Source organism: Branchiostoma belcheri, unplaced genomic scaffold (genome assembly GCF_001625305.1).
Source record: "Branchiostoma belcheri isolate BF01 breed outbred unplaced genomic scaffold, Haploidv18h27 scaffold50, whole genome shotgun sequence".
In the NCBI taxonomy this organism is placed as follows: Eukaryota; Metazoa; Chordata; class Leptocardii; order Amphioxiformes; family Branchiostomatidae; genus Branchiostoma; species Branchiostoma belcheri.
Genome location: NW_017804132.1, coordinates 1345730 through 1370863, shown reverse-complemented (window position 1 = coordinate 1370863; position 25134 = coordinate 1345730). Strand labels below are relative to the sequence as shown.

The following is a 25134-nucleotide window of genomic DNA, read 5'->3' as shown; positions in this document are numbered from 1 at the left end:
ATAATGTTGTCATTCATCTATACTTTTCTTTGAATTATTGTTTTGTAAACAGTAAAAAGAACTATATCATGTATATGCCATGTATTGCCCAGTATAGTTTGCAAAGTGCAGTTCAAAACAAAACGACAAAAAGGTTTGGTAGAAAAAATGCATTGGCTACTACTTGGTCCAAATTTAAAAAAGGCATATCTTTACAGTTAACAACATCAAGCTACAAAAATGTTCAATAGGCCATACAACTAATACATTTGTACAATCAAGTAGCCAATTCCTACATGTATAACTAAAAGACCTGTGTTATATGATGGCTGTACATTTTACTGAGTTCCCTTTGCCATCTGTTTTTGAGTTCACAGAAAGACAAGTCTTTGTCAGTTCGGTTTCTCCTTAGCAACAGAAACGCTTTCCTTCACACATCAAATTTATCAGAACAGATGTTCTGACCATACTCGTCGTACTGTTGCCTGGTAACCAGCATCTTGTCGAAGCCAGCTGTGTTGCTAAGGGCAACGCCTGCCTCCCAGGCGTACGTGATTGGACGGTCGGGCTGGTGAACTCTGACCTCCAGCTGCTGTGGCACCAGAGCTCTCAAGTCCGAGAATCTGTGAAACATTAAGTCATAATAAAATGCAAACCCCTCTTTTTGTGCAGTTTAAGTAAAGCATTATCAATTCCTTGTTTCTTTCACAGTACCTAGTGATGTTGATGGTCTGGTACATGAAACTTTGATTACATGTACTAGTAGTTGGTTAATGGACATGGGATCAAGAGGTCATGGGTTTGATTCACAGACAAGTTCATTGTGTCCTGGCCTCAGAAAACAAAACTACATGTACATCCCTTGGTACAACGCTTTAGATGTACTAGTATACAAAGCTACTTGTTTCCTTTAAACTTGCTTATTGAAATATTATTATAGCTGTACTATACTATAAAGGATTTATATGTTTATACAGTGAAACTTACACTCTCTCCTTGAACCCAGACAATAGTGCATTCCCTCCAGTCAGAATGATGTTCATGTACATGTGGGGGTGCATTTCTGAAGAAAAGAGAAAAGTGGTAAGAAATGTTGATACATATACCATTAAAATTAGTTTACATGTACTTTTTGGTCAGTCTTGGAGAGGACTAAAACTTATTGCAAAAAATGATTCAGGCAAAATTATAGGTATCATAGAATCTAAACAAATCTACTATTGGCTACACAGTTTCTGAGTAAACAAAATTTCTGCCATGTCAACCAATCAGAACAAGCGTTGCTCCCACCTTCCGGACAGGCTTCCACAGCGTGCACAATGGCTTCTGGGATACCCATTTCTTGGATGCCGATATCAGAGGGGTGGAAGAGAACTTCTGGAACAGCAAACCTCTCGTTGGCCATTCTGATAATCTGTTCCCCTCCCTTGTATTTTCCGGCATAATTCATCTCTTCTAAGGGCTGCGGAGTACAAAATAGTAGGGAGTGAAACAGCTAGATGGAACAGCACCAATGGATTAAAACAAACACCAGAGACATTAGTACAAAACTTCAAGGAAGAAAAAGCACAAGTCATGAAAGCAAATGTGGGAAGTTGTGGTAGATTATTCCATGTACCCACCTTCACATAACCTCTCTTGATCTGTGAAAAGTCTGGCAAGACATAGTCTCTCAGCACTGTGTTCTCTTTTCCTCTAAGTCTACAAGACAAGAACACAGTTTATAAACTTCATACTGTAACAAATAAACTTATCAAAGTCTCACAAGCCACTTTGAAGTAGACATTTTCACATCAAAAGGTTTGCAAAACCATACTTTTCTGGAGTATCTCAATATATCAAAGGCCCTGTTTCATGTTCATGCCATGCGACAATCATGCACTCGTCATGTGATGATCATGTGGTGATCATGTGATGATCACATGGCTTACTTGGCTGTCTCCATGTCCCTGTAGAACTGTGAGGAGACGTAGCATACGTCCTCCTTGACTTGGTTCATGACATACGTCTCGTCCAAGACGTGAAGCTGTCGGTACGAGATGATCTCTTTCAGATGATTGGTCAGCAATTTACCTCCAACATTCAATCTGCAAAGAAAGAAACAATTTGTTTTTGACGCATATTTCTAAACAATGCACACGACAAAAAGTACTCTGTGGAGCTTCTGAGATGCGCTCTGTCAACCCATTAACATTCTGTTTATTGTTTTTAACAATTAAAAACATATGTTGGCAGGGAAAGACATGTGTGCCTTCCATGAATCTTTATTTCAAGTACACCAACCCATAGCAACACTAACGTACAAATAGACTAAACACAGCAATTGATAATAAAAGTTGCCTGTAGTGGCAATCAGACCTTAGAAAACATTTCACCACTCTGTTCTGGATGTTGAGTAGTCTATATAAGAATAACACATAATTCATTTATTAAGGATATGGTGACCCAAAAGATGCATATGGTTGAACGTTCATATGAAGAACAAACCTTCTTATGCCATCCTTCATCTTCTTGCCTCTACAGTATGGTGTGATGTGTGTGAAAGAATACCCTGTGTCCACCACTACACAACAAAGGGGCTTCTTCTGCTGACCACTGCTGTACTTGTGGGCACTCCAAGTTGAAGCTGGAGGAAAGGGTGACATGTGATCATCACATGATCATCATATCATTAAAAATTACATGGTTGTGGCATGGTACAGGTAAAGGTAGTCCCATAGCTTTCTTGAGGCTGTAGGGGTGGTGGGTTTTTAATCCACTGTGTCTAGGGCATGTAAGTATGTTGGTATTGGAAGGCAGAGCCCATCCCTTTCCTTCTACTGCCTTTTACCTCCCCAACTGAAGTCAGGTATCCATTTTACACCTGGGTGGAGTGAGGAAAGTTGTGTAAAGTGCCTTTCTCAAGAAAACAATGTCTATCCAGGAATGCCAGAAATGGAACAAGCTACCTTTCCGTCTAGCGCCTACTAGCCTAGTCACTTGCTCATTTCATGCCACATTTTTGCAGGATTTTGACACTGCTTCCTATATTGTTCAACTCAACACTGGGTACTCACCATTTGCCCTCTGTAGTGCCTTAAACTGATACTCCTCAAAAAAGATCTCGTTCATGGACTCTTGGATGGAGGTGAAGTTGAAGAAGGGTTCCGTTACCATGGCAACAGTGTCAGCAAAGTTCACCTGTAGGAAAGGTGGAAGATGTGGTTTCTGAACAGTTGCTCATACATTTGTCAATCTAGCTGGGTTATATTGGTTGACTTGTGACAACAAGCAAACAGTGGAATGCTGTTGGTGAAGGATTCAGAAGCAAATCTCTTTATTCACAGCCAGGGCCAATGTTTCGTTGACCGTCTGTCATCTTCATAAGGGCCATTTTGACTGGTTCACTTTGTAGTAACACCTTGCTTCAGTGCACAGTGAACCAGTCATAATTGCCCTGAAGAAGATGACAGACGGTCACTGAAACAATGGCTTTTGTTAAACAAATGGTACTTTTCAACAATAGAATGGAAAAGAAGTGCTTGCTTGTGAAAGTTAAAATAAAACTCACAAAAGAAAAAAAGGCAATTTTAGAGAAACTACGTAGGAGACCCTGATCATAACTCACATTTAGGACATCTTTACTGAAGATGTGATCCCAGACTTGTCTCTGTACATCCCAGTTCACCAGGTATCCCTGCACAAAAAATTATAGATTAAAAAAAAAACACATTAAATAAAACAACAAGTCCAGTACAATACTTCTTGTCACAAAACTAAACAAAATGATGGATTATGGATTGTATCTTGTCAAATTACAGGAAAATCTGATCCTGTCAATAGTGCATTTTTTCTGTTACTGACAGGATGGTCCTGTCAATAGCCTTTGGCCTCTATTGATAGGATGATCCTGTCAAATTATAGTGTATTCACTATTGACGGGATCAGAGGCATCTACTAGTATGTTCCTTACCTTCTGGAATGGCAACACGTAGAAGAGCCCAGACAAGTCTTTACACTCTTCAATCTGGTTCCCGACAAAATTTTTCCTTCTCTCGCTCTTTGACTTCATAACACAGTTAGGGATCAACCTGAAATTATTGGAATATCGCAACATGTTAGGTGAATGACTAGAAAGGTAACATTTGCAAAGCAAATGCATAATGTTTACCTTTGATATAGTAATCACATATATGGGGACAGGAGTCTAAATCCCTCCTACAATAGAATAATTTGCAGCATTATGTAACCCAACACCAGTTACCATGGTGAGAGACAGTCTGGTTGAGTCAGAGGTCACTGTTTGGAGAAGAAGAAGAAGAGGAAACGTAGCAAAAACAAATTATCTTTTCCTTCAATTATAAACATAAACCATGGAGGTAGAAAAAGCCTGAGGCTATTGACAGGATCGTCCTGTCAACAGCAGGAAATACTGCACTGCTGACAGGATCGTCCTGTCAATAGCAGAAAATACTGCACTGCTGACAGGACGATCCTGTCAATAGCAGAAAATATTGCACTGCTGACAGGACGATCCTGTCAATAACAGAAAATACTGCATTGCTGACAGGATCGTCCTGTCAGCAGTGCCATTTTTGACACTGTTGACAGGATCGTCCTGTCAGCAGTGCCATTTTTGGCACTATTGACAGGATTTTTTAAATCTTCCATTTTGGGCTCTATTGACATTATTTCTTCTTTGTTTTCATTTTTTTAACCAGTCAGAAGGCATATGCTACTGTACTGCAGATTAGGCGTTTCACGATGGCGGCTATCATCACGTTAACTGAGTTATCAATACAGAGTACTCCAGCAGATATATGTCAAAACTAGACATGTTCAAAATATAAATACTTAAGCGAATTTCATGCATAAGCTGTCTGAAATACGAAGGCAGTTACACAAGATGAAGACAATAAAAAAGACAATTTGAAAAAGAAGTTGATCTCTATCCATTATTTATTCTTTCAACAACTTTGAAATCAAATGGAACAAATCCAGGAAAATACCGCTGGTGTGGCATTTCAGCTAGCCGGCCCGCTAACAACAACAGCCCCCTGGCGCGCGTATCCAGCTGGCCACCGAATTTTACCGGCCCCACTGGGCCCCACTCTGCCACAGTACCGGCAACTTGCGGCACGCTGCAGGGCCTGGCACGCTGGTGTTACTGGGGGGCGGGTTGTTGTGTTGCTGTTAGCACGCCTGGCGGTTAACCCTGGGTGCCCCAGAGTCCGGCGTTTATTTGGCGATAGATTTCGGGAGAAACCGTATTTGTCCGCTACCATTATCCACCCAAACCCCTTCGTCCACGCGAAGCCCTCTAACGCCTCATGCGCGAGGAGATAATTAGACCCAGTGTGCCAAGTAGGTCTGCCGGGAGTTATAATCATGGCTTCCCATGACTTTTACTTAGGAGATAGACACTCGCGCGCGGGGTGGCACCCAGGCCTGGTGGCACCCAGGCTAGCCCGACGGGTACCCGCCGGTGGACCGCTGTGTCATTCCCGCGGCGCCGGCTGTAACAGGCCTGGGCTGTAATGGGTAGCGCTTACTGTCGCCCCGAGGCGACTAGCCTCTACCAGGCACCGTGGATCGCTGGAAAAATAATAGAAATTGGCCGAAATAAAGGGAATATATACCAAGGGAGTTAGCCGGCCAGAGAAGCTCCAATTGGCGACCTTGGTATATATACCCTTGGTATATATCGGCCAATTTCTACTATTTTCCAGCGATCCGCGGTGCCTGGTAGAGGCTAGTCGGGGCGACAGGCACGCACTGCCGCCGCATTGCTTACGGGAGGCCAGGCGCGCGCTACCGAGCGGGGGATCAATGTATGCACGACGATCTGCAGGGGCCGCAGCGCAGGATCGTAAAAAATGGCCTAATAGCATACATAATAACACCTACATAAGACCTACACGAACCAGCGCCCACCCCAAAACTTTACCAGTATGAATAAAAATACCAAAATTTTATCGATCCTGTCAATAGTAGAATAATTTGCACTGCTGACAGGAAAAAATCCTGTCAGCAGTGCAAATTATTCTACTATTGACAGGACGATCCTGTCAGCAGTGCAATATTTTCTGCTATTGACAGGACGATCCTGTCAGCAGTGCAGTATTTTCTGCTATTGACAGGACGATCCTGTCAGCAGTGCAATATTTTCTGCTATTGACAGGACGATCCTGTCAGCAGTGCAATATTTTCTGCTATTGACAGGACGATCCTGTCAATAGCCACAGGCGTAGAAAAAAGATTCTACCTCCATGCATAAACTTTTCTGGCATGGTCCATGATTTGATTATGATTCATTCATACAATTTTCACATAAATCAGAGGCTCAGAGGCATGAAATCTGTTCCCAATAACACACTAATTCTGTATCATTAAGATCCGTGTAAATTTAAGACACACCTCGGCTCTTTTTCCGTGGAAAACCCGACTTTTGCCGTGTAAGCTCCATTGTCCAAAACCAAAACAGGCGCCATTTTCTCCACTATGGACCGACCCAGTTTACGGCAGAGGATTTTACGACAGTTGTGTATTTTACGACAGACTTACGGCACAAATTGACCAATCAGGAGCGACTTCCGCATCGGTCCTTTCCAGCTGATCCAAGATGGTGGGTAGATGTTTACTGTAAAAACCTTTAGAATCTGAGCTGTATCGTTACTTTTATGAACCATCGTGCTATCTTATGCTTTGCATTATGTTCTAAGGGATATGGGGGATGTTTTGGATGGATATATATGCTTCTTAAGGTTGTTTTAGTGATGTTTTCTGGCTGTAAAGTTGGGGGTGTTACCTTACAGGATATCCAAAACTGTCGACGTGTCACCAAGAGATCAGCTGTGCGTTGTTTGTTGTGTTGTGAAAGCTGCAAAAAAAGTTGTTTTCTTCATTTCTGTTGCTTACCTGAAGATATAACGCTTAAACTGACCACAAGTGTACTATGTAGGAGTGTTTTGGCAATGATCAGAAAGTTATTTAAGATTTAGTAGTGAAAATTATAACGGTAACAACAGCTTGTATACTCTTTGCCCCTCCTCCTTTTTTGAACCAGATCTATTTTATTTAAAGCCCAATGACAAGGAAAAGACCACTAGACTTATACTTGTAATGGGCACATCCAAAGTTTGGTAACTGTTCTGCGTGAATGTGCAGGCCTTTTTGTTAATTTGTTTATAATTTCCATCAGAAACAAACCTAGATCTTGCAAGAGTCATCTAACTGTAAGTTACGTGTAACATCATAAACATGGCTGGAAATTATGTTTACCTGAAGGAAAACATATTATTTTTGCCCTGTTCTTTCTTCTGTTCCAAACACTGACCTCAGACCTGGACCTGAACCAGACTGTCTCTCACCATGGTAACTGGTGTTGGGTTACATAATATTGCAGTTTTTATAAACAATGTGTTTTCCCCTTTAGTCGTCGTCCCTTGAGTCCATGGCGCGGTACATCAGTCCGGTGAACCCGGCGGTGTACCCACACCTCACCCTGGTCCTGCTGGGCATAGGCATCTTCTTCATGGCATGGTTCTTTGTGTATCCTTTCACAAGTTTCAGAGGGCTTCTTTTTACAATGTTACCTCTGCTAAGAAGGTTAGGTATTTAGTAGACTAGCATACCTGTGTGTGTGTGTGTGTGTGTGTGTGTGTGTGTGTGTGTGCCACGAAAACTCAAGAAAGCTTAGAATTTTGATGGATTTTCTTTATAATTGGTATGTGGGTAGGTCTTGAATTGATCAGATTATGGCCACCCTAGCAGCTTTCAAAGGTACTGCAGAAGACCATTTAAATTTAATGTTATGCCATATACAGCACTGCATATGATGGTAACTCCAATAGATCCTTCTGACCTCCAATTTGTACCTTGGAGGAGATGAGGACACTTATTTTACTGATGCAGCATCTGTGTTATTCCTATTTTTAAAACAAGAAACGTGAACAACTAGAACTACTTCTGTACTAGCAGCACTATGGATGTACAAGGATGTTAATTAAGTCTTAAGGTTTGTAAATGATCCTTAACTAGTCGTCAGTTACGAGGTGACGTCGAACAAGTACACCCGTGACCTGTACAAGGAGCTTCTGGTCTCGCTGGTGGCCTCCCTGTTCATGGGATTCGGAGTCTTGTTCCTCTTACTCTGGGTCGGCATTTATGTATAGCAGGTAGGTGGAGAGTTTCCTGAATCAGAATGGTTTGAAATTTTAGATGGTAACTGCTGTTATTCCATACAACTAGAGTAAATGTGTAGATGTTCATGATGTAATCTTGAAGCAGGGATTAGGGGTGAAAGATGACCAGGCTCCTTTGACAGTTCCTTACTTCAAAGAAGCTTGTCATTCAAATAATGTTATGATCTTTCACCCAAATTCTTGCTTGGTGGTTAGTGTAGAACTGCTAGAAGGTACACACATGGCTCAATCAATTTGTAACTAGTTGTTTGTGATGGTTTCTTGAGCTCTTTTTCAAATATGGGGACTGGTTTACTAGCTATTCAAGTAACTGTTTTGTATTTTTCTTTCCCACAGTAACCACTAGAGATGCAGCTATCATATGGAGAAGCAACATTCCAGGGAAAACTGCAACATGGAGAGGGACACCAACATCTCTGCATCGTTCTCAACACTGTGATCAGAGACTTCAAATCGGACGCTATGATAAAACTGATGACCTAATAATCTGGAAGAATGTAACAAATGGAAGCAGCATTTGTACATTGTCACAGAAAGCATCCTATTCATAGCAGACACTTGTAATAGCAATTTCAAAATGTGTACAAGACACGTGTAGAAGACAAAAAAAATACAAGTGACTTGGCATGATTTTTTATTATGTCTTTATTGATGAATAAATAGGTTTATTTGTACAAACGTTACTCTTGTTGTCGTGTTTATATTCTTGGCAAGTTGTTAGCACATTGCATGTTTTAGTTCAAAAGCTCTTCAAGCTGGTCATAATGCATAATCTACCTTTTGGTTCTTGTTTAAATTAATGAAAACTTTGGAGTCCATTGGAAAGTTTTAATCCTGTTGGCAGACTGGTTTATAAAATGGCACTAAATTTTTGATTCAACATTGTAGAGAGGTTTGTTATTTGTTTTAGAGTTTAAAGTTTAAATCAAACGGTGAGTCAAGTTACTTACCCTGAGCATGTGTAAGGCCAGTCCTGGCTCTGTCTAAGTTGGTGTAAAAACGATTGCCTACTGATCACTGACTAAAAAGATCAAACTTGATAAAATCATACAGCTTCTAAAGAAACGCTTATTTATTTTACTACAATAAAGTACACAAGTAAATAAGATAAAATAAATATGAGTAAATATTGCAAAAGCAGTGCCAGTATAGAGGCACATAAGAGGAATGGCTATATCTTGGATGACAAATATCTGGAGTATATGCTTGTATGTGGCTGTTACAGGTAAAATTCAAGTACAAGTACTTATAAGAAGAAATATTTTTTTCATACTATCATAGGAATCAACCATTATAATGTCACTACAAACTATGTCACTATATTTTTACCCTCCTACAATTGGCACATTTCGCACAGGGAGCAAAACTTGGAAGTTACATAATTCAGTCATCATTCAATGGCAATGTGAAACTGCTATCCAAAATTACAAAGTTAAAAAGCATTTGGGGGACAGATGTTATAACAAGATCTGTAGACAGGGAGGTAGGTATGATCTCTTTTACAATATGTACATGTTAACTTTACTTTGATTTGAAGTATACTGTACACTTGATTTCATGCTAATCTGACCATCTTTTACCATTTCAACAATTGTGGTTAACAATAACAGTATTGATATCAGGGACTGAAAGGGTATGTACAAGAAACTTCATGGCAAGAAGAATATGATGTGCATGTATAGGAGTTACTTTTTCAAATGGTCATCTCACCCCCTCCTCCACTTTGTTTCTCCTAAACCAGCCCATGGTTCATCCTAGTTACTGCTTGGCACTTGAGGTTTTGAAACTGTGTCCACATGAAGCACGTACGCAGAACACACTGTGCTGCGTAAAACCCCCATTTCTCACAGTTTTCGTTGGATTTTTGGTCAATGTTGCATCAGAATTTTGCCTATTGCAGACAATTTTTTTTCCGACATAACATTTGGAAACTACAGACGGGATGTTAAACTTACATGTGCAACTATGACCTTCTATGAGACATTCTGCCGAAGTGCTATACACAACACATTACGGGTTTCGTACAGGTGCAGTACGTTCTGCCAACATGCTTCCACATGATCAGAACATCACATCATCCCGGAGAAGAACTTGGCGTAGATTTTGGGGTGGTGTCTCCAGAAGTCGTTGAGACGGCGCTGCTTCTCCTTGACGGACATCTTGGTGTGGTCCAGGATCCTGTTCATCATCTCAACCAGCGCTTTCTCTGTCTCCGTGATCGCTTGAGCCTCGTATTCCTGGATCGTGATTCGCTTGCAGAAGCCAACCCCTACAAGGGAGAAGATTGCATTTGGTCAGAAATACTGTTGACATCGAAACTTTCGGGGTGGTTTTAGTTTTGCACAGCTTGGGTACCATCCTGGTTAGTTTACAATCGCTCCCACCGAGTGACTGTGGGAGCGGACGTAAACTAACCAGGATGGTACCCAGGCTAATTTTGCGATTTTCCAACATGAATTTATGACACATGCACATACTGCAGTAACTGCACTGTGGAATTGTTTCAAACACGGATTTAGAACACCATGAAAATTACCTTTTTCCTCCTGTCACAAAATAAAATCACCTCGAAAATGAATTAATTCAGTACACAGGAATTCAACATGCTTTTGTACAACAATGATGACATCCACTAACTTCCAACCATCCTAACAGACAAAATATAATTCTAAAAGAAAAATGTAAAACACCCCAACATATGTTATTAGTTCATAGATTCACAATAATTGCCTTTTATGCCCAGACAGATCAACTTGCTCAGACAACAAATCACCTTAAAAATGGGAGAACAGTGTCATTAGTAAGTGACCAGTTTTAACTTCTTAAACTGATTTATTTCTGTGAAACAGTTCAACATGCATGATTGAACAGAGGATCTGTTATTGTCTTGACTACAATAGATACCTGGCAAAGAGGGGTTCCTCCCTGCAACTGTAAAGGGTGCACAAGAACACAGTAAGCTTACAAAGCCATACATACAGAGAGTTATAGTTCATGTACAGCCTCATGTAGGCTGCTTTCCTATTGAATCTTCTATAAAAAAAATCCCCCCCAAAATAGAAGTTCTAAAAACACTGCTACTAAAAAAAGTAAAAGTAGCCTCCATAAGTCTGTACAGAAAGTATCACACAGAAGTAAATACTAGTAGTAGTTATTACTGTGCACTTAAGACTGTGTGATGATTTTTCGTGATCCGAGTCGATCCGAGGTGCCGTGCAGATCTATGAGATCTTGTTGTGATCCAAAAGAGGTAGGTGTAGATCTGGCAAGGCGAGGTTATGTTACCTTAAAGATCAAAGATTGTCATGCTGGATTTGTCATGCATTCCCTGATTGGTTGACATGCAACACGGACAACACCCTCGCAAGGACCAGGGTCGTACCACTTCACCATCAAGCCGGGGGTGTATCAAAAACCAACCCCCGGCCTCGACAGTGCAGCGGCACCTCCTAGCCCCTGGAGAGTGTACTGCATGCAGGGAGGAACTCGAAACGTCACTCACCCTTACCTAGAGGGATGTCTTCTGGCTTCACCCCCGATCGTAAGGATTGGATCTTCATTTCGACGGCTTCTTTCAGATCGGGAGGGATCTGGAAGATCTCGCGGTGGTTGTCGACCATGTACATGACCAGCTGCTCGGTCTGGCCTTTGCCGAGGACAGGGTTCCGCACGATGGCTTTGGTGAAGGCTCTACGGATGGACGTCCTGTTGTCACACTGGGATATAAAGTACAAATAGCATGGGTCATTTTCAACTACAAAATGTATGTATGTGTGTTGTATAAGGAGTAGGTATATTAGATCTGTTGGCTCATTTGGTGAGTTGAAATTTTTTATACCCTTTTTCTACCAGAGATCTCACATTGTTTCATTCTACGGTATGTTGGATTCAAGGAATTGTTCACTTATGAAAAACACAAAGATCTTTATGGCATCCAATGCAATTTCAGGGTGGCAAAACTGGATTTTCAAAGTCAATGTAAATTGTTCTTGTCCTTCTTTTAATGTAGTAAGTTGACTCAATCCTTTCCCATAGCATACATGTACTGATATCGGTGAGGCAAAAATAAAATAAAGAAGCAAACCTGTTTATGGAATACCAGCTGTGTGTTGGAGGAACTCAGAGCCATGAAGCGGAGTAACCTCCTCAGCTCCTCCCGGCTCTCTGAAGGCAGCAGCAGGAGAACCAGCTGTAGGGCCTTCACTGCCTGGGCTAACTTATTCTTCACTAGGGTAGCAAACAAAAACATACGGACAATTAGACAATGTAATAAAACACATTGGCACTGGTTATGCACTTTGAATGATTTCCTTCTGTAGCACTGTAGAAAAAGTAACAAGTAGGCCTAATAATTTAACCCATAACCAAGCACCGTACTGGTATAGTAGTTGATTTTGATATAATTTTGACTTTTTCGTTCACAAAAGCACCTTTATCCTAATGCAGGACACTTAGTAGAGAATAGTTTTTCGTTTGCAACATCAGGAGTGTTACATGCACCAGTCATGCAGTGGTCATGTGATCATCATGTGACGGCTGAGAAACTAACCAATCAGAGTGAGGACAGCCACATGTACATCAAACAGCCGATTGGTCAGCAGAGGTTCATGCAGCTAGCATAGTGTTACATATGCCAGTCATGCATTGTTACATGCACCGACCATGTGATAATCATGTGACAGCCAAGGAACTAACCAATCAGAGTCAGGACAGCCACATGCACATCGAACAGCCGATTGGTCAACAGAGGTTCGTGCAGGTGTGTGTAGTGGTCTGCGATGGCCTGGTACAGAGAGAGTTTCCAGTCGGGCGTGTCGGCCGCCGCGTTGCTCAGTTTCATTCCAATGTTCTCTGGCATGAAGTCCAGACATGCCAGGCCAGAGGTTATCCAGGGGTCATGGGTCAAGAAGTAACTGGACATTTTGGAAAAGAAAACACATCATTTCAATGTTATCATGTTTCTGATATCATAGTTGCGACTGCCAAATCAACTTTTTAATCGCGGTTTGAGGGTATACAAATCTAAATCTAAGAACGAGCATTTAGAAGTTTTCAAGTGTTAAATTGTCAAAATTGTCACCTTTGAGAATTACAATTTATATATCCTAAAATAATGGTGTACACAAGTGTTTTATTTTTGTTCAGGTACAGATAAACCAAATGTTAGGTCTATTCCTAAATAATTTAATGTACTTGTTGGCATCCTTCTGTTTCAAGACACAATGGAGACCATGTCAGTTCCTACACCTGAGTGAGGAGAGTTGACACAGTGGCCTTCGCTTGGATTTGTTTCATGTACAGGTACAAGTAATAAGTACTCAGTTATATGTTAGATTTCTAAGACTTACTGTATGCTGTCGCTATCTGAATCGGAGCTTGCCGTGCAGCAGGTGTTGGAGATAACCAGACCGCGGCGCATGTTCAGTCTCTGCTGCTTGGCCTCACTACACATGCTCAGGATACCGTCCAGGAGGGGCAGCTCCACGATGGTCAGCAGTTTAACCAGCGTCATTTCCTTCCACACCTCGTCTAGGACTGAAAGGTCTGGAAATTAGTACAGCAGGAGACAGCACGGAGTTAGTCACAGCAGCCGCAGCGGGAGGACAGCATGGGTGGTTGATGATAAATGAAATGTAGTACAGTATGATCTGTGTTAACGTTCTAGCCAGCCTGAACTTTTTTTTGCTGTCTCAATTTTATTTATATAACGCAATATCATGTCAAGCGCTGCATGTGGCAATCTTGGGGTGGGTGTGGGGGGGGGGGGCAGGGGGCATGCTTTCTGAGAAACTTTGAAATATTGAAATGCTATATTTCCTGCATTTTGAGGGGAAATGAGTGGCTAAATTCCATCAAATGATGGAAAGTGGAATTCTGGCTAGAACACGGTGTATGAAGTTGGAATGAATGAACGAGTGAGTGAGTGTGTGAATGTTGAAGGTACCTGAAATGTACAAATGTAAAGACAACACAATATTGAGGCATACGAGAATGGATGGATAGATGGATGGAGGGATGAATGAAGGGAAAGGATGCACATGCAATAATCGGAGCACACAGTTTTAATACAAACAGTTAATTACAACGAACTGATCATTTAACTTTGTAAACTCTGATGTACAGCAGCCACTAAAGATTTACAGTAACACATGCAGCGTTTTTCTAAAGAAGGATGTAATTTAGTGTTTTACACTAAATGTGCCTTGCAGATTTAACTGCCTATTTGTCATACAACAATTTACACTGCATTTGCAGTTATGAATCTGCCACCAGAAAATCTGTTCAGTGCTGGTTTTGCATGCCACATTGTGAGGGAAAAGCCACCATGGATGGCGTAAATACTGTTACAACTGTGTGGAACATAACGACTGGATAATACCAAGGGTAGGAATGGGTAAGGGTAAGGCAGGGAGAGGCTGGGAGTAACAAACCTGCGTGTGATATACTACAGCCTGAACCATTACTGGCCAGACTGCTGGTGGAGGACCAGATGGACTCGCGATCCGTCTCTTGGCTGTACGTCTCCCCGAACAGCTCCCGCAGAATCTCATCACTGGTTGCCATGGCGAGGGTGTTCTGGATCACACCCGAATCCTCCTCTTCTGATTGGCTGAGAAACACAAGATATAAATAGATTAGAATCTGCCACATCCTGCATATAAATCTTCTGAATAAAACTAAAATTGCATGCTTTCAAATTAGTAGTAGTAGTACCAGTAGAAGTAGTAAACTGGCTTATTTCACAACAGAGATACAAGCATCAAACTAAACTGCACCTAAACTTTTCAAGGACACTTGCGAATTGTATGACACTTTGTAAAGCTCCATATATATTTCATCATATCTGGCAGACAGATAAAATAATACAGTAATGAACATAAAGTAAATCTTAAGGAACTGAGTCTTTTGTGTACATCTAGAACTTGTTTTCTACTCACCTGTCCTCACTTGTCATGACCACATTCTCCTTGCCTTCTCCTGACTTACTGGCTTTTGTGAACCTGAAACAAGAAACGTAAGAGTTATTAAACACTTTTTTTTGCCCTTTCCCTTATAATATTATTCCCTACATTTGTTGCTTACTGGAGCTGGGTATAAAGGATCAACAAATATGGAAGACATCTCATGATCAATGGTAATATATAGAGCTGTCAACTAACCACAGCCCTGTGTCATGCAACTTTATGGAAACAATCATACCGCTTTGGGGCTTTAGTGTAAATGGGTCACCTGTAGAGTTTGCTGTTGCTGTCATCGAATGGTCGAGACTTCTTCCCTTTGGACTTGGCCTTCATACCAACAGGCTGGAACACTCCATTGTCCATCAGAACCTGAGGACAAAACACATCAAAAAATTTTAAACAATTGTTGGAGGCAGCAGATGTAAATTAACTAGGATGGTACCCAGGCTAGGTTTGGGCAGTAAAACTAGAAGGAGGTGGAAGGAGAGGGATGGGCTCCACCTTTCAATACCGTTCCTAATTTTTAAAAATTTTTTCTGTGTTTGCAAGGTGGGTTTACGTCATATAAAGATGTTAAATGTACAGTAGTATAATAAAGCATATTCTTAACACCTCAGTGTCAGGAAAAATAAAATCATTGTTGTAGCACTTTTCTTTAGAAATGAAACATAATTAGTTTTTGGTGACATTCTACCCAGACTTATTTTATTTTATATGGTGCACCAGTGCATCTCTTCCCAAAAATGAAATTTGAACCCTGGATACCTTTTCCATATACCCACCTGACACAATCTGATGACTTTCATCCTGGTGATATCGCAGGCCCCGAACTGCAGACTGTTGTCCTGGAGGTAGATCAGGAGAACACTGACGGCGTCAGCGCCCGTGAAGCAGTGCTGGTGGTACTTCAGCCCTCGCCGGTGTCTCCGAACGTTCGCGTGCTCTTGGAGGTGGTGGATAATTCCATTCCAGATTTGTGTCGCCTTGAAAGGGCCTGTTAAAATTTATTTATATGTATCAATGACAGATTCTGATGGGTATGGTAGTTTGATAGTTGGTAAATTACGTCATGGTGTACTTGAGATGGTGACTGTGTTGTAAAAGATATAAATTGTCTAGAACTTGAGAATTACATGTAGTAGTCTGTTCCATATGTAACAGGGGGGATTTATAGGCGCTACCAACAGATCCGGCAAACAGGTCTAGACCTTTTAGCAGAGTGGTTAGAGCGTCTGGTTATGATTAGCTCTGGTGCCTGGGAGGTCGTGGGTTCGAACCCCGGCCCGGGCCCAGTGGGTTTTTACGGCTCCCCCTGTTTCTTACAGTGGTTCCCACACCGGGAATCGAACCCGGGCCTTGGCGGTGAGAGCACCAAGTCCTAACCACTAGACCATATTGTTATTGATAGGCATGGAGTTGCAGATTCCTACATGGTCCAAGGATATCCACAAAAAAAAATAGATTTTCCTTCCTCATAGTCATACCACAGTAAGTAATTTGTGTGTGTAAATTATCAGGCCAGTACAATTTCTGTAACTTTATTTTGACCTATGAATCTAGGTGCATATGCTATAAATGTCTGCACACCATGGATAACTTGTCCAAGAAACTAAACTCTAAACGTTTTCTTTTTCGGCAGTCATGCTGTCTACTAGTACTCCAGGGAGATCCTGAGTGCATAAATTATTTTTGAAAAGAGCATAAACCCACGCAAAAGCTAACAGACGTAACAGTAACATATGTTATGTGCAGATTAAATGGGCCATAACTAATCAATTTTCTCGATACACATCCTTCAAAGATTCTACAACCGATACACATGAATCTGGAACTTATTTTACCTCTGCCGTTTCACGCCCATTCAAACAGACAAAAGAAAAACCTTCTCTGTTTACTTAGACGCGGTTCTTGTAAACGAGCCACCAACTGCCGAATCAATCTTGTCACGTCAGGATTCCAAGGATTAACTGTATTTTTCTTTCAAATCACGGCGATTAACTCACCCGGAAAAGCTCAGATTTACTTCCTGGTGCTGTAAGGATTATATTCTGAGGAAAAAGTGTTTTGGAAAGGAACAAAAAAAGGTAGAAATTGTCAAAAATGTGAAACTTACCGAATGTCTGTCCACTTGAAGCTGCCGCCATCGTTGGTAGTTTTCCCGTCGTGCAGTTCGCGCTAGTCTCGCAGATTTTGTAATTATCGTGAAATCTCGCGAGATCTTACAGTTCGAGCAGATGAAGGCACAAAAACGTAACTCATAGTTACAATTTCTTTTTAACAGAAGATAACATATTTCAATATCTACCTCACGGGTTTTGCATTTAGAAGTATCAACGTAAATAGTAGACAGAAATCTGACAGAAAAAAAGTAGCAGAAATTGTATTTGAATTCTTTTGACTTTAAAATTATTTTTCTAGTTGTGACACGTTTGGTGCACGCATCACTAAACGCCGGTGGTAGAAAAATCTAGAAACATCTACCAGCACCGTTACCAGCTAGCAAAATGGTACGTTTAGAGAAATATTTCCAGCTTTCCTTACTGCAGTATCCTTAAGTTGTTCCTAGTGCATGACTCTATGTCCTCAGATTTCGATATGACATGAATTCTGCTAATTTTTTCCGTGTGAAGCGAAGTGCAGTGCACGTGGGGTTTTGCATGTCTTTCTTTGGTGCCATGATGTGCCCCCCTCCCCATCCCTTTTTCTTTTCTGTAAAATAATTTACTTTTAAATTGCCGAGTGGACGATTTGTTCTCATTTCCCACACCTTCATGCTTTCAAATTTCTTATACTCAGGTAAAGGAACAGGCCAGTGGAAGCTTGCTGATCACATTTTTTTAGTTGCTACGTTGTTATAGAAAGTACCAGAAAGCTGTCCAAATTTGGACATCCTTTTGGATAAAAAGGCCCAGTCAGACTTGCATTGCCTGGACCTAAAAAAAAGCATGGAAGGCAAGAACATGGACTACCTTCCTGCACACCCGTGCCTTACTGTAATCACTCCTACAGGGCAGGGATCAGCCCAGCCTGGTAGTGTGAACATGTCAGTGTAGGTGGTGCAAAGGAAGGAGAGAAACTGTCCACTCGCTCCAGACATGGGAACGAGGACCTCTTTCATAATGTCCACTGACTGTACCGGTCTGGAGAAGGCACAGAGTAAACTTCCACAATCACAGAGCAAACTTTCTGTGTTACACTTACAGTTTAAAACAATTTCTCGCTGATTTAATTTTTTTAGTTTCTTCTTCCCGAGATTACTAGAGGTGTCGGCTGTCAAGCTTTAAGGGGCCTTTGGCCTAGGAAAAAAATGTCATGTTTCCTGTTCCCTGACTGACCCTAGTAGCCTGCTGACCTTAGCCCTTTTTTTGGGTGGACATGGGTTTTTCGAGCTGATCTTATCTAGCTCCATAATTTGACACCTGAGTGATAAAACATTGTACAATGGGTTTTCCAACATTGATATGTGTCCTCATGCAAGTTTTACTTTGTTCAACTTCAACTGTATTGTATAAGTTGGGTCACCAGGAGATCGCCAAAGTCTAATAAGAAAAGAAGGGGAAAAAAAAGATCCTAGTACTTACCGACCCTAAGACTGACACAGGAAGCACAGCATTTTTTTCCTAGGCCTTGTCAGTGGAAGCAATGTTAGGTTAGTAGCATAATGTAGTCAGCATATTGAATGTGTGGTGTGTTTTATTTTCCCCAGGCGGGAATGGCGCTGAACCCCATCCAGATCCTGAAGCAGCAGGCGGAGGAGGAGCGAGGAGAGACCGCTCGTCTGTCGTCCTTCGTCGGCGCCATCGCGATCGGCGATCTCATCAAGAGCACACTGGGACCAAAGGGCATGGTACGTAACACGGATGGAGTCGTTTATACATGGATCTATATAGCACTTCGGCAGAACGTACTGCACCTGCGCGAAACCCGTAATGTATTGTACATAGCACTTCAGCAGAATGTCTCATATAAGGTCATATTCGCTCACATAAGGTTAGCATTGCGACAGTAGTTTCCAAATGTTTTGTCAGAAAAGATATCCTCTGCAACAGTGAAAATTCTGATGCAACGTTGACCAAAAATCCAACTAAAAATGCGAAAATCCAGGGTTCTGCACAGGCGCAGTACGTTCTGCCGACGTGCTGATCTATATGAATTATGATAGAGATCTGTTCATAGATATATATACATGTCAAGTAATTGGTTATCCTTAGTTTTGTCCTCTTCAAAGAATGATCTAATTTTGTAAAACAGAGCTCCATAACATCTTGACTCAAGGTTCTTTTCACTGTATTTTGCTGTCAGACTCAGAGACACAAAAATTTTAACCATTCCATCCTCCTTCAAGTTGGAGTCCTAATGACAGACAAAATTGAAAATCTAAACTCAGTGAGTGAGTGTTATCTGAAAGGAGAAAGAAAGCTATTCTGTTAGGTTATGCCTCTTTTCTATTCAAAATGTGTATTACATTTACAATGTTTATTATATTTTTTGTACCTGTATTCCTGATAGAAATATCCTGTCCAGAGGCAGAATACAACTCTAACATGTCCTTCTGTGGCTTGTTTTAGGACAAGATCCTTCAGTCCTCCAACCCAGCCCATGAGCACATCCAGGTGACCAATGACGGAGCTACAATCCTGAAGTCCATTGGTGTGGACAACCCTGCAGCTAAGGTCCTCGTAGGTAAGGTGGAAAGTGAAAGTGATCTCGAACCAGTTTAGTTGACCTGGATAGAGTGTGTGAAGAAAGACATTAGAGAGCACGGCTTTGCCGGTGTTGACCCACTGGACAGGGCTGCCTGGAGGTGCAGTGTGAAGACCAGTACTACTAGCCGACTGCTGCAGACTACTAGCCGACCCTGTGGCAGGGACAACAGCAGCAGTATAATCAAATCCTGGATAGTGAGTGAGTGAGTGAAGAGCTACTCTTCCACTGGTCATGACAGAGAAGACAGATGCTATGTACAGTATGTACAGGTTCATTGTACCGGGGAAATTCCCCTAGCTCTTTTCGACAAGCACAATGAACAGTGAACCACGGCTTAATGTCCCGTCCTAAGGACTGTGACCCTTAACAGTAGCGTGCATGTCAGGTGAGCGACAACAGCTGGGATTCAAACTCTCCCAACCTCCTAGTCCAGAGGCAGAGTACAGCTCTAGACAGAGAGAGTTTGTGTTACATAGACTACCTTCCTGCACACCCGTGCCTTACTGTAATCACTCCTACAGGGCAGGGTTCAGCCCAGCCTGGTAGTGTGAACATGTCAGTGTAGGTGGTGCAAAGGAAGGAGAGAAACTGTCCACTCGCTCCAGACATGGGAACGAGGACCTCTTTCTTAATGTCCACTGACTGTACCGGTCTGGAGAAGGCACAGATTTTGTTAAACACTTGACTCCATGTGTATAGATTTATTAGGACTTGATTACTAAATGATGTAAACTTTTTTTAATACATTTCTTGATCTTGATACAGTAATGCGTAACACCCCTCAGATTTGACCCTTACCTCTTCCCTCATGACCTCAATGAAAAGTGGCCTGAAGGCCAATTTGAACTTCTCATCAATAAAGAACAGTTCTAGTACATTTGATTGATTGATTGATTGATTGATTGAAGTACATGTAAACCTAGTGGGGTATTTGCTCAAGAAGTAACCATTAAATTACTAAGAAAGTTGTTGTGGTGTATCTTTGGTTTTCCCACTTGTTCTTATCACCCCAAATCTTGTGTCGCACCCAGAAATCTCCAAGGTCCAGGACGATGAGGTAGGAGACGGGACCACGTCTGTGACCGTGCTGGCCTGCGAGCTGCTGAAGGAAGCGGAGAAGCTGGTTGCTCAGAAGATCCATCCTCAGACCATCGTGGCAGGATTCCGCAGAGCTACAGACGCAGCCAGGGCAGCGCTACAGGATGCTTCACTGGACCATGGGTGAGTCATAAAGATAATGTTTTCACTTAACATTGCTTGGAGAGTTATATTTATTTTCTAAAGAGTTGAACAGGGGTGCTACATCCTCATAGTTATACCTTACGGACTAGATTCTTCCAAAAGTACACCAGGCTACCCGTAGCCAAAGTCTTCAACTAACTTGTTTAACCATAATTTTACCCTCAAGAAGCCATAAAATGCAGCATTTTGACATAAATTTTCTAATATTCTTCTCTCCCAGCTTTGTTGCTCTGCTCTCTTGCATTGTCCTCATTTTGCATTGTCCTATTTTTATTTGGTTATTATAGAGTAATTTCGTAGAAACTTTGAAAGTATGTTTTGTACATTGTATGTCTGTTTAATTTGTTGATAGTAGTGGTCTTCATTCATATAATTAACCTTTTATTCCTAGTAATGAACCAGACAAGTTCCGAGAGGATCTGATGAACATCGCCCGGACCACCCTTGGCTCTAAGATCCTCACTCAGTATAAGGAACACTTCTCTAAGCTATCTGTGGACGCTGTGCTAAGACTTAAGGTAGGATACATCTGATAGAAAACCTCTTGTTTTGTAGCTATTTCTGCTAGTGTCAAGTGAAAAGCTTACCTTTTGGGATAGTAAGATGACATGAATAGTTCTCACAATGGTTGAAGTTGAAATAGTTGCAAAGTTGAAATAGTTCTTACACTCATGGATTTGGTTGGACTGCAACCATGTAATCTGTGTCTTTTTTTTTGTCTGACCCTGGCCTCTTCCCTCATAACCTCAATGAAAAGCCACCAGCAGGCTGATTTGAGTATTTCATGTATAACCAAAGGCTCACGTAAGTTTATCTGATGACATTTTGGCTTGTTTCCAGGGCTCCACTTCCCTTGACGCCATTAAGATCATTAAGATCCCAGGTGGTGGGTTGGTCGACTCATACCTTGATGAAGGTAAGCAAATCTGAATTCTGATGCTTTGTATGTTCTTTAGGCAATTCCTGAAAGAAATAGGTCACCTAAGGATTTGTTTTGATACAAATTGATGTGTTTGTCCGTGCCAGGGTTCCTGCTACAGAAGAAGCCAGGTGTGAACCAGCCCAAACGGGTGGAGAATGCCCGAATCCTCATTGCTAACACGGCTATGGACGCTGACAAGATTAAGGTTAGACTCTTTGAACATTTGACTTTTCATTCATATTATCTATGACATAGTACTAGTTAGTAGTTCATTATTTAGTTGCTCATTGTTTTATGCAAGTATAAATTGTAATAGGTATCACCAAAATGATTTTAACATTTTCCCTGCTGCCTAACCCCAAACCAATAAAGAACTGGTAGCCAAATGGCTACTTCAGTGTGCTAAGGGTTAAACCTTTATGGAGAAAAATGAGATTGCATTTGACAAAAGAAGTTGTGATCCTTGCATTGTTACAGTAGTGTTTAGGAAAATAATATTGAGATTGAGACTGCTATTATATTTTGTATAACAAACCTAATGTTTTTTTTTTATATTTGTCTGTAGGTGTTTGGTTGTGATTCTTGCATTGTAACACTAACAGTAATGGTCAGGAAAAAATGCTGAGATTTAAACTGCTAATAAACCTGATGTCCTATTTGTTCTATCTGTCTTTAGGTGTTTGGGTCTCGAGTGCGTGTGGACTCGGTTGCTAAGGTAGCAGAACTGGAGCTGGCTGAGAAAGAGAAAATGAAGGAGAAAGTCGGGAGGATCCTCAAGCACAACATTAATGTCTTCATCAATAGGTTAGTTACCATATAGCCTGGATGCCAGACTGCTCTCAAGGCCAGTACACAGGCCAGACTTGCTAGCCTTTATTATGTGTATATTGGCCCTGACAACAGTCTGGCTCCCAGGATAGTTACCAGTGACAACACTGTATTTGATCCCAATCTGAAATGGTTTTAGAAAGAATCTTTTTGATAATATTTTTTGTGACACCATTTTACATTTTTGTAGTTTAAAAGTGAGGGTAGACTTAACATTTTAAACTTTCACAAGACATTGTATAATTGTTGTTTTCAGTCATGTACTGCATATGATGGTAACTCCAATAGATCCTTCTGACCTTCAATTTGTACCTTGGAGGAGACGAGGACACTTATTTTACTGATGCAGCATCTTTTAATTATTCACATCTACCAGTTTTTGAACCACAAGTTTATGCCTCCTGATTATCAGTTTTTAGGAATATGGCTTGTTTATAAGGGTATAAAAATGTCTTTCTTGTTTCCTAGGCAACTGATCTACAACTACCCAGAGCAGCTGTTTGCAGATGCGGGTGTGATGGCCATCGAACATGCAGACTTTGAGGGGGTGGAGAGACTGGCACTGGTCACAGGTGGGCAACTTCAGTCCACTGTTTTTATTTACTAACGAAGATATAACAAAGTTGTAGAAGGATTGACAAAACAGATGACTATCACCTTTTCAAGATGTCCACCTTGAAACCAGACTGTAAGTAAGTTTTGAACCACTCACACTGGGAAGGAACCCTACTCTTTTCGGGCACATAGTTGTGCAATCACTACAGCAGGGGGCGACTTCACTGGTAGTGTTGTGTGTTTCACTCCCATACTCTTTCCCAAATGCTAAGTAGAGAAAAAGCAGCACGTACCATTTTTAAAGTCTACCTTCCTGCACACCCGTGCCTTACTGTAATCACTCCTATAGGGCAGGGTTCACCCCAGCCTGGTAGTGTGAACATGTCAGTGTAGGTGGTGCAAAGGAAGGAGAGAAACTGTCCACTCACTCCAGACATGGGAACGAGGACCTCTTTCTTAATGTCCACTGACTGTACCGGTCTGGAGAAGGCACAGATTTTAAGTTTAAACTTCATCTTGGATCTTGTTGGGTATTTGCTGTTGTTGCAAACACAACAGTCACAGGGCCTAGGGAAAAAATGTTGTGTTTCATATCTCCTGACCAAGCCTAGAAAAAAACTGCCAACCCTAGCCTTCTTTCAAGCTGATCAACCTACTAGCTCCATGATCTGACACCAGAGTGATGAAACGTTGTACAATCAGTTTTCAACATGTCCTGGTCATAATAAATTTCCCAGTGCAGTAGCCCAAAATTGCCAAAGTCTAAAAAAAAAAAGATAATCCCTACCTACCGACCCTAATTGTTCAAGACTGAAACACAACATTTTTTCCTAGGCTCAGACTATTAATTATGGTAGATTGATGTTAACCTACTCAATGCTTAATCAGGGGTCTCCCCAGGCAATGGTGCAACGGCGGTGCGCCACTCCCAAAAATTCTAGCGCCACTCCCAAAATTTTCAAATTAAGGGTCTTCTCTTCGTATTTTCGCGGATAAATAGGCAAAAAACATCGAAATCTTGACGCGAGTGGCGTCCATTTTCCCGTCGGCATTGTTTCTGAAACTTGTGAATGGGCGATAATCGAGTAAACAATGACCATTTCGCACGACGCTACCGAGAGAATCGCTGTCATTGGTGGAACATCGGGCGCCCCGCTAGCGTTTGTAAGTCATGTAAACAACGCTAATTGTCTGATTGGTTTGTAAAACAAAGCCCTCGACCCCGAAAATAAGTTAATAAAGCCGATACGTTTACGAACTAGCCGTGGAAAATTCCCTACCGTACCGCACCATGAGCATGTGGCGGCCGCAAAATTCGGTTAACGCAACAGATAAATGTCTGGGCCAGTATAGCGGCATTTCCCATGAAAATAATGTATATTATTTTTTTTTCGCCTGCTGTCGGTTTGTAAGTTCCAAAACGTCTGAAAAAGAGGAAATTTTGCCCACAAAACCGGACGGGGGAAGGCGAGTAGCTATCGCCGTGAAGTACATGGCGATGCCTTCTCAAAAATCGGCAACGCGGAAGAAAAATGCGTGGTCCATTTTAGTGATATTTACCACGAAAATAACGTATGTTGTTTATTTTCCCTCTGGTGTTAGTTTTTAGGTCCGGAAATCTCTAAAAAAGTAGAAATTTGCCCATAAAACGGACGGACGTCGGGTGGGAGGGCGGCCGGCATCAAAGCTGCATGACCCGTAAAGGGTCAAAGGTCATAGTGCACGCATATTACGCAATCACCCTAAAGCGCCGATT

General features: G+C 41.5%; 3 protein-coding genes and 1 long non-coding RNA gene across 6 annotated transcripts in view; 2 read left to right on the top strand and 2 right to left on the bottom strand.

Moving 5' to 3' along the window:
• Nucleotides 1-384: 384 nt before the first annotated feature.
• On the bottom strand, nt 385-6561 carry LOC109480357 (actin-related protein 6-like). The gene is made up of 10 exons (XM_019782552.1): nt 6376-6561; nt 3932-4049; nt 3587-3655; nt 3036-3159; nt 2467-2605; nt 1911-2066; nt 1602-1680; nt 1270-1441; nt 967-1042; nt 385-602 (listed from the first exon to the last, which is right to left on the bottom strand). Exons 1-10 carry the CDS (start codon nt 6447-6449, stop codon nt 410-412), a joined length of 1200 nt encoding a protein of 399 aa, XP_019638111.1. The 5' UTR covers nt 6450-6561; the 3' UTR covers nt 385-409.
• Nucleotides 6559-8845, top strand: LOC109480365. The gene is made up of 4 exons (XR_002140827.1): nt 6559-6583; nt 7394-7509; nt 8006-8135; nt 8499-8845. It is a non-coding gene; the product is annotated as an uncharacterized LOC109480365 (long non-coding RNA).
• A 741-nt stretch (nt 8846-9586) lies between these two features.
• LOC109480292 (DEP domain-containing protein 7-like) lies at nt 9587-17310 on the bottom strand. Of its 3 annotated transcripts, none has more exons than XM_019782472.1 (11): nt 17238-17310; nt 15907-16118; nt 15393-15493; nt 15101-15163; nt 14594-14772; nt 13511-13706; nt 12858-13075; nt 12247-12389; nt 11665-11878; nt 11067-11093; nt 9587-10431 (listed from the first exon to the last, which is right to left on the bottom strand). In XM_019782472.1, exons 1-11 carry the CDS (start codon nt 17266-17268, stop codon nt 10232-10234), a joined length of 1584 nt encoding a protein of 527 aa, XP_019638031.1. In that variant the 5' UTR covers nt 17269-17310; the 3' UTR covers nt 9587-10231. The 3 variants fall into 3 exon arrangements, with proteins under 3 accessions (XP_019638031.1, XP_019638032.1, XP_019638033.1); XM_019782473.1 differs by having other exon boundaries at nt 11671-11878; XM_019782474.1 differs by having other exon boundaries at nt 13511-13697.
• A 228-nt stretch (nt 17311-17538) lies between these two features.
• The window catches only part of LOC109480290 (T-complex protein 1 subunit beta-like), a 12042-nt gene continuing 4446 nt past the window's right edge, over nt 17539-25134 (top strand). Inside the window, exons 1-9 of the mRNA XM_019782470.1 lie at nt 17539-17631; nt 18831-18971; nt 19693-19807; nt 20863-21052; nt 21465-21591; nt 21914-21989; nt 22100-22200; nt 22672-22799; nt 23292-23395. Coding sequence (XP_019638029.1) covers nt 17629-17631; nt 18831-18971; nt 19693-19807; nt 20863-21052; nt 21465-21591; nt 21914-21989; nt 22100-22200; nt 22672-22799; nt 23292-23395 — 985 coding nt within the window. The 5' untranslated portion in view covers nt 17539-17628. The remainder of the gene's footprint in view (nt 17632-18830; nt 18972-19692; nt 19808-20862; nt 21053-21464; nt 21592-21913; nt 21990-22099; nt 22201-22671; nt 22800-23291; nt 23396-25134) is intronic.